We start from the raw sequence: 9,259 nt of genomic DNA on the forward strand, positions 1-9,259 counted from the left end.
TAAAACAACAAACTCTGTAGAAACATAATATCTCTCATCCCTCACAAACACTGTCTGATATAGTTCCTTCATTCACTCTGACAGAAAGACTATGAAAACTCACATAACCACTCTTTACAACTGTGGTGAGCAAAAAAGTATCTCAGAATGAACAATACATCAATTTGATTACTACCTTCCATCAACATGGTGTAATCGTTTCTTTTCTCCACTGGCAAATCCTTTGTTTTTCACAGCATGACACTTTGTTAGATAATGAGCAGCAGTTCGTGTGTCTCAGAGGAAGCACATGTTAGCCTTCACCCTCCCTGGTTGGTAATTGTCATGTCATAGAGGAGAGTTAGTTAGTATGTGGGAATTGGCAGTACCAAACTGGTGAGAAAATGGGGGGTAAATCCAAGAAAGGAAGAAGAAGAAAGAGATCCATACAGCTTAATACAGAAAATTGTGCATGAAATTAAATATGGTTTATATGAAGGTGTTTGAACTACAAGAATTAGGTTTTTGCATTGGGATCTTATGCCAGTGTTATGTTAGTGAGAAATCAGAATTTTATTGTTTTATACTCCTTTTTAAAGCTCTCCTTCTCACCTTATCTCTCTTTTTCTCACTCAGGTAGTGAAGGCATTTGTTGTGCTTACTTCAGAATATAAACACAGAGACCAAAATGAACTAATTAGACAACTGCAGACACATGTGAAGAAGGTCACAGCTCCATATAAATACCCTCGCAAGGTATATATATATATACACACACACACACACACACACACACACAGTGGAGAGGAAACAAGAATCAGGTCAAAGCATCATGCATAAAAAAAAAAATTACAATTGTTAGCATACTGATAACTTTTTTCAGTGAAGTAATTTAAAAATAATTTAATTTAATTAAGAGTTCAGATTTGTTACTTTGTTACCCCCTGCAGCTCAAACACATCCAATGCAATCAAGAAAGCCTCTTAATTAGCTGGTTAGTTGAATTAGGGAAACCACCATAATGTACAGGACGGGGCCCTCCAGGAACCGTGTGCTTGTAATGTGAACAGCCATAATTGGTATATAAACGGATATCTTTACTGTCGGTACTTCAGAACTCTAACCACTGAACTACCAACTTGTATATTGATTTTGTCTCTAGTAAAAGATAATTTATGGGTAATGTGACTACCACAAGAGTTCTAAGAGAAAGATAAGGGAATGTATCATTTCCACCTTAAATTCCTTACTCTGGATTCCAGTAAATTTCAGAATTGTTTTTACAGTGCTGCCACTGGTATATAAATCAGTCAATAACCTAGGACCAAAAAACATCTTGGATATGCTTAAAGGATATAAAACACACAGGTATCTTACATCTATGGGAATACAGTGCATCTGGAAAGTATTCCCAGCGCTTCACTTTTCCCACATTTTGTTATGTTACAGCCTTATTCCAAAATGGATTAAATTCATTATTTTCCTCAAAATTCTACAAACAATACCCCATAATGACAACGTGAAAGAGGTTTGTTTGAAATCTTTCCAAATTTATTCAAAATAAAAAACAAACAAGCACATGTGCATAAGTATTCACAGCCTTTGCCATGACACTCAAAATTGAGCTCAGGTGCATCCTGTTTCCACTGATCATCCTTGAGATGTTTCCACAAATTCATTGGAGTCCACCTGTGGTAAATTCAGTTGATTGGACATGATTTGGAAAAGCACACACCTGTCTACATAAGGTGCCACGGTTAACAATGCATGTCAGAGCACAAACCAAGCCATGAAGTCCAAGGAATTGTCTGTAGACCTCCGAGACAGGATTGTATCGAGGCACAGATCTGGGGAAGGGTACAGAAACGTTTCTGCAGCATTGAAGGTCCCAGTGAGCACAGTGGCCTCCATCATCCATAAATGGAAGAAGTTTGGAACCAGCAGAACTCTTCCTAGAGCTGGCCGCCCGGCCAAACTGAGCGATCAGGGGAGAAGGGCCTTAGTCAGGGACGTGACCAAAAACCCGATGGTCACTCTGACAGAGCTTCAGCATGTCTCTGTGGAGAGAGGAGAACCTTCCAGAAGAACAACCATCTCTGCAGCAGTCCACCAATCAGGCCTGAATGGTAGAGTGGCCAGACGGAAGCCACTGCTCAGTAAAAGGCACATGACAGCATGCGTGGAGTTTGTCAAAAGGCACCTGAAGGACTCTCAGACCAAGAGCAACAAAATTCTCTGGTCTGATGAAACAGATTGAACTCTTTGGCCTGAATGGCAAGTGTCATGTTTGGAGGAAACCAGGCACCACTCATCACCTGGCCAATACCATCCCTACAGTGAAGCATGGTGGTGGCAGCATCGTGCTGTGGGGATGTTCTTCAGCGGCAGGAACTGGGAGACTAGTCATGATCAGGGGAAAGATGAATGCAGCAATGTACAGAGACATCCTTGATGAAAACCTGCTCCAGAGCGCTCTGGACCTCAGACTGGGGCGAAGGTTCATCTTCCAAAAGGACAACGACCTTAAGCACACAGCCAGGATAACAAAGGAGTAGCTACAGGACAACTCTGTGAATGTCCTTGAGTGGTCCAGCCAGAGACCAGACTTGAACCCGATTGAACATCTCTGGAGAGATCTGAAAATGTCTGTGCACCGACGCTCCCCATCCATCCTGATGGAGCTTGAGAGGTCCTGCAAAGAAGAATGGGAGAAACTGCCCAAAAATAGGTGTGCCAAGCTTGTAGCATCATACTCAAAAAGACTTGAGGCTGTAATTGGTGCCAAAGGTGCTTCAACAACGTATTGAGCAAAGGCTGTGAATACTTATGTACATGTGCTTTTTTTGTTTTTTATTTTTAATAAATTTGCAAAGATTACAAACTTCTTTCAAGTTGTCATTATGTGGTATTGTTTGTAGAATTTTGAGGAAAATAATTAATTTAATCTATTTTGGAATAAGGCTGTAACATAACAAAATGTGGAAAAAGTGAAGCGCTGTGAATACTTTCCGGATGCACTGTAGATCTGTGGGAACCAATAGTGCCTAGATCTATGGGAATCTGCCTAGATGCCTAGGACAAGCTGCATGTAGCTATTACTCTACCCATAGCTGGAGCCAACCTCCAGAAGACCCAAGTTACATTCCAATCCTAGCCATTTTAAAGGTTAATTAAAGGTTTATTAGAAAATAAATGGTCTGCACTTATATAGCGCTTTATCCAAAGCGCTTTACACTGTGTCTGATTCACCCATTCACACACTCACACCAGTGGTAACAGAGCTGCCATGCAAGGTGCTAACTTGCCATCGGGAGCAACTTGGGGTTCAGTGTCTTGCCCAAGGACACTTCGGCATGTGGAGTCATGTGGGCCGGGAATCAAACCGCCAACCCTATGATTAGTGGACAATCCACTGTACCACCTGAGCCACAGCCGCCCACTTGGCGATAGCAATTATTGCCATTTTCACTTTGTACTGCCCCCTTTTAATTAGATTTTTAAGCTCATTTTATCTTAATATTTATTATTTTATTTATATATTTTATTGTGCTTATTGTATTTTACTTTTGTTTTATTCTATTGTGCTTTGCCTTGCTACCTATTGCTTTGATATCTACAGTGCCCTCCACTAATATTGGCACCCTTGATAAATGAGCAAAGAAGGCTGTGAAGAAAAATTGTCTTTATTGTTTTGATATTTTGTTTAAAAAATTCACAAAAATACTCTGCTCTCATGGATATAAAACAATTACAAACAAAACACAGGTTTATCAAAAAAAAATTGTTAAATATATGTTTATGCCAATATTTACCTTTGCCAAGATAACCGCTCTGAGTCTTCTCCTATAATGCCTGATGAGGTTGGAGAATTCATGGCAAGGGATGAGAGACCATTCCTCCATATAGAATCTCTCCAGATCCTTCACATTTCGAATTAAACGCAGGAGGAGTCTCCTCTTCAGTTCACCGCACAGTTTTTCTATGGGTTTTAAGTCAGGAGACTGGGATGGCCATGGCAGGATCTTGATTTTATGGTCACTAAACTATTTTTGTGTTGATTTTGATGTATGTTTTGGATCATTGTCCTGCTGGAAGATCCAACCACGACCCATATTAAGCTTTCTGGCAGAGGCAGTCAGGTTTTCATTTAATATTTCTGGATATTTGCTAGAGTCCATTATGCCATGTATCCTAAAAAAATGTCCAGGTCCTGTGTCAGAAAAACAGCCCCAAAATATTAAAGAGCCACTACCATATTTAACCGTGGCAATGAGGTACTTTTCCATATGACTACCTCTCTGTGTGCACCAAAACCACCTCTGGTGTTTATTACCAACAATTTCTATTTTGGTTTCATCTGACCATAGAACCCGATCCCGTTTGAAGTTCCAGTAGTGTCTGGCAAACTGAAGACGCTTAAGTTTGTTTTTGGATGAGAGTAGAGGCTTTTTTCTTGAAACCCTTCCAAACAACTTGTGGTGATGTAGGTGACTTCGGATTGTAGTTTTGGAGACTTTCTGACCTTTGGCCACTTGAACCATCCTCTTCACAGTGTGTCGAGACGATATAGACACGCGTCCAATTCCAGGTTGATTCATAACATTTCCAGTTAACTATTTTCTTATAGCCACTTCCCATTTTGTGAAGCTTAACAACCTTTTGCTGCAGATCACAGCTATTCCTAGGTCCTACCCATTGTTATGAATGACTTCAGGAATTTGGCCTGTGTGCTATCTCATATTTATACCCCTGTGAAACAGGAAGTCATGGTAGAAATATTTTCTGTTCTTAGAAAATAAAATATATATAAAAATAAAATTTTTTTAAAAAGTTAAATATCAATGGGAATATATTTCAAATATATTTTTCTCTCATGAAGTCATAGGGGTGCCAATAATTGTTGCCCACCTATATTTAACAAATTTTTTTTTTAAATATGGGAGACTGTATTTTAAAGATAATTTTGTAAAATCCAAATAAGCTTTACAGGTCTTTATTGGAAAGGGTTTAAACAATGTTTTTCATGCATGTTCAATGAACCATAAACAATTATTGCACATGCACCTGTGGAACGGTAATTAAGACACTAACAGTTTACAGGCGGTAGGCAGTTATGGTCACAGTTACAATAACTTAGGACACTAGAGAGAACTTTCTACTGACTCTGAAAAACACCAGAAGAAAGATGCCTGGGGTTCCTGCTCACCTGCATGAACATGCCATAGGCCTGCTGCAGGGAGGCATGAGGACTGCAGATGTGGCCAGAGCAATAAACTGCAGTGTCTGTAATGTAAGACGCCTAAGACAGTGCTACAGGGAGACAGGAAGGACAGCTGATCGTCCTTACAGTGGAAAATTAAGACCTGATCAAAAACTTTTGTGGTAACATCTCACAGCATGAACTGAGAAATCTGGTGCAGTCCATGAGGATGAGATGCACTGTAGTACTTAAAGCGGCTGGAGGCCACCAGATATTGACTATTAGTTTGGATATTGACCCCTCTTTTGTTCCGGGACTCATTATTCCATTTCTGTTCATCAGATGTCTGTGAAACTTGTTCTGTTCAGATTGTATCTCAGTTGTTCAATGTTTATATGTTAATACAAATATTTATGTTAAGAAATTTGCTGGAAATAAAAGCAGTTGAATGTGAGATGTTTCTTTTTTTTGCTAAGTATAAATTACAGCACAGTGAAATTATTTTCTTGATGTATCCCAGCTTGGTAGGAAGTTGGGGCCAGAGCACAGGCTCAGCCATGGTACTGCGCCCTGGGAGCAGGGAGGGTTAAGGGCCTTTCTCAAGGGCCCAACAGCGGCAACTGGGGCTTGAACCCCCGACCTTCTGATTAGTAACCCAGAGCCTTAACTGTTGAGCCACCATTGCAAAGTTAGACAATAAAGGCAATTTTTCACACCCTTCTTTGCACTGAATATTGCTTTGTCATTGTGAAACACTTTGAGTGGCCTCAGCGTATGACTTGTGATCTAGAAATAAATTTGCCTTGCCGTATACTCCACTGTGACTTATTGGAGTCTTCCACTACCCTTGCAGAATATAGCTCTCAGGCCCATGCAGTTTGAACTCGAGTAAATGCATTTTTGTGTGTGCAGAGCTTTTTGTCTGTTTGATAATTGAATTTTCTGCTTTATGATAGATTGAGTTTGTGGACCAGCTTCCCAAGACCATGAGTGGTAAAATTCGGAGAGTGGAACTGAGGAAGAAGGAATGGGGACTGCCATAACTACCATAAATGCATCCTGGTGTTATTTTTCAGCAGCATTTAATCTTCCAATACAGGACATATAATCCACAGAACTTGGACTGGACACCAGTGATGACTGGTATCATTTTAAACAAACTGTGACACATACTGACATTTATTACAGGACCCTAATGAACATAAATAAAATAAATTTTTATCTACCACATCTTTATATGTATATGTGTGATAACCACGGACAAGATTTTTGACGTTTTCCTGAAAAGAGCTGAAAACCTGTGTATGTGGAACACACTCACTCTCTATGTGTTGAGTGTAATGGCTTTAAATTTGCTTTATTTATTTGTTCATTCATCTTCAGTCATTGCTTTATTCTGGTCAGGGTTGCCTTAGAGCCAGAACCTATCCTGTGTACACACTCTCTCACTCATTCACTCCTAGGGGTAATGTACTGCAGCCAATCCACCTACTGGCATACCATAGTTTTTGCGAGGAAGCTGGAAAAACATGGGAAGAATATGGAACAGAGAAACACCACACAGATGGTAACCTAAGCTCAGGATCAAACCATAGAGCTGTGAGGTGACAATGCTACCTGCTGCACCACCATGCCACCCAATTGGCATTATATAGTCACATATTTAAAATGTTTATTGACCTTTGACTTTTTTACACTGACTGGGGAGGGTCTAAGGAACATTCTGACCAGATTTGGGCCAAATGTTGCCAATGTTTTAGTGCAAACAACAGGTCAAATTTGGGATTAATTTGGAAGTATGTTTATGGTCATGTTCAACTTTTGAGCAGCATGTACAACATTTAAAAGCCCTGGGTCAAGATGAGTTCAACGGACCTTATGAAGTCAATTTCTGCACAATTAGATTTTCCACCAAAAAAATTAACTACTTCTCCTACAAATTTTGTTCAATCATCAACAAATTTGTCACACGTCATCTTCAGCGAAAGCATCACAAAAGTTATCAAATGAGTTTTGAATACTCTGTTTGGTTTGTCTGTAATAATCCAACAAATCTGACAGCAAAGCCAACAAACAGGAAGTTAGGCTGTATCATAGCAAGGACTTTGTGAACTGACACAACACTTGGTAGGCATCTTCAGGACCATGACCTGAGGCTATGCAAATTTCGTGACAGTGCCACTTACTGCTCAAAAGATACAATAACATTCTAAAAATGCTTAGATCTAACTGCCATTTTTGCTACTCCTCCTCAACATTTTGTCCGATCTTTACCAAATTTGGCTCACATTATCTTGAAACCTGTCTGAACAAAAATTATCAAAGTAATTTTTGATATTCAAAACCATTCTCCTGTAACACTCTGGCAAATGCAAAAAAACAATGTGAGGGTGTATCTCAGCAATGCATCTACCTATCATGAAACTTGAGAAGTATCTTCACTACGCCAAGAAGTTTTGTGACTGCACCACCTGTGGTCAAGAACTGTAACAACTTTCTTTTTTTCAGTATATCGTTTGAAGAATTTGTGCTAAATTCAAGGTTTTTCCTATAATTCTCAGGAGTATGCTGAAGTGAACAAACACCAACATCTGAAATTCAAGTGTACTTCCTGTCGACCATCTTGAATTTTGATTTTAAAAAACGGTTTTTATGCTATTCCACCAACAATTTTGTCCAATCATCACCAAATTTGGCTCACGTCATCTTCAGGGTAAGCCTCACAAAAGTTATCAAAATAATTCTGAATACTCCAAATGGTTTGCCCATAATGGGCAAATTAATCTGATGGCAAAGCCGTCAAACAGGAAGTGAGGCTGTATCTCAGCAACGACTTTGCACACTGACACAAATCTTGTTAGGCATCTTCAGGACAATGACCTAGTCAATGTTACTTGTCAAAAGTAACAATAACATGCTAAAAATGCTTACATCTAACTACAATTTTTGCTATTCCTTTTTCCCCCCATAATTTTGTCCAATCTACACCAAATTTGGCTCACATCGTCTTGAGAACGTTTTAAACAAACGTTCAGACAAATGGAATATTGTCATTCAAAACCATTCTCCTGTAATGTTCTTGTGTGTGTGTGTGTGTATTTATATGTGTGTGTATATATATATATATATATATATATTCATTCTCAGCAATGCATCTATGTATCTTCACAAAACTTGATAAGTATCTTCAAGACTTTCCCCTGAATGTACCCAGGAAGCTTCGTGACTGCGCTACCTTGTGGTCAAAAACTGTAATAACTTAATTTTTTTTTTCTGTATAAAATGAATAATTTGCTAAATTCACAGTTAATTTTTCCTATTATTCCCTGGGGTATGCTGAAGTGAATGCATGCCAACATCTGAAATTCAAGTGTACCTCCTGTCGACCATTTTGGATATTGTCAAAAACTTTTTTCACTACTCTTCCTACAAATTATGTCCAATCAACACCAAATTTCATATTCAGACCAACCTGGACAAAAGTTATCAAAAGAATGTCAATAATCCAAACGTTTTGACCATAATGTGCCAACAAATCGGACGGTGAAATTGACAATCAGGAAGTGAGGCTGTATTTCATTAATGACCTTGCAACCTGACACAAATCTTATTAGAAGTCATCAGGACCATGTCCTGAAACTTGAAACTATGCAACAAATTTCATGATGGTGCCACTTACTGGTCAAAAGTTACAATAATATGCCAAAAATGGTTCCATCAAAGTGCCATTTTTGCTACTCCTCTTCCACATTTTTGTCCAATCTTGACCAAATATGGCTCACATCATCTTGAGACCTGTCTAAACAGTAGTTCTCTGATATTTAAAACCATTCTCCCACAACAGACTGACAAAATAATTTGTGAAACTACCATTTTTTCTTGAATCCCTTTGCCTATAGTTATGTCTCTGTTTTCCTGTGATTGCTTATGCAACAGTTGTAGTACATCTGTGAATGTGCGGCTCACCGGATCTGGATGCTTGGCCCCCGAAAATGCTGCTTGCAGGTTTATTTTTATCTATCTATTTATTTATTTTGACACCAGAAAAAGAGTAAATTCTTGTATTTGGTAAATGGCAAT

At 38.9% G+C, this 9,259-nt stretch overlaps 1 protein-coding gene across 3 annotated transcripts in view; it reads left to right on the forward strand.

The window, feature by feature from the left end:
- Positions 1-6,409, forward strand: part of acsm3 (acyl-CoA synthetase medium chain family member 3) — a 44,967-nt gene extending 38,558 nt beyond the window's left edge. Inside the window, exons 12-13 of one of the 3 annotated variants that reach the window (XM_017496280.3) lie at positions 616-735; positions 6,136-6,409. In XM_017496280.3, coding sequence (XP_017351769.1) covers positions 616-735; positions 6,136-6,222 — 207 coding nt within the window. In that variant the 3' untranslated portion in view covers positions 6,223-6,409. Of the gene's footprint in view, positions 1-615; positions 736-6,135 lie in introns of those variants that run through there. The other 2 variants (XR_008398554.1, XM_017496281.3) reach the window with 2 other exon arrangements.
- The last annotated feature ends 2,850 nt before the right edge of the window (positions 6,410-9,259 follow it).

Source organism: Ictalurus punctatus, chromosome 20 (genome assembly GCF_001660625.3).
Source record: "Ictalurus punctatus breed USDA103 chromosome 20, Coco_2.0, whole genome shotgun sequence".
NCBI lineage: Eukaryota > Metazoa > Chordata > Actinopteri > Siluriformes > Ictaluridae > Ictalurus > Ictalurus punctatus.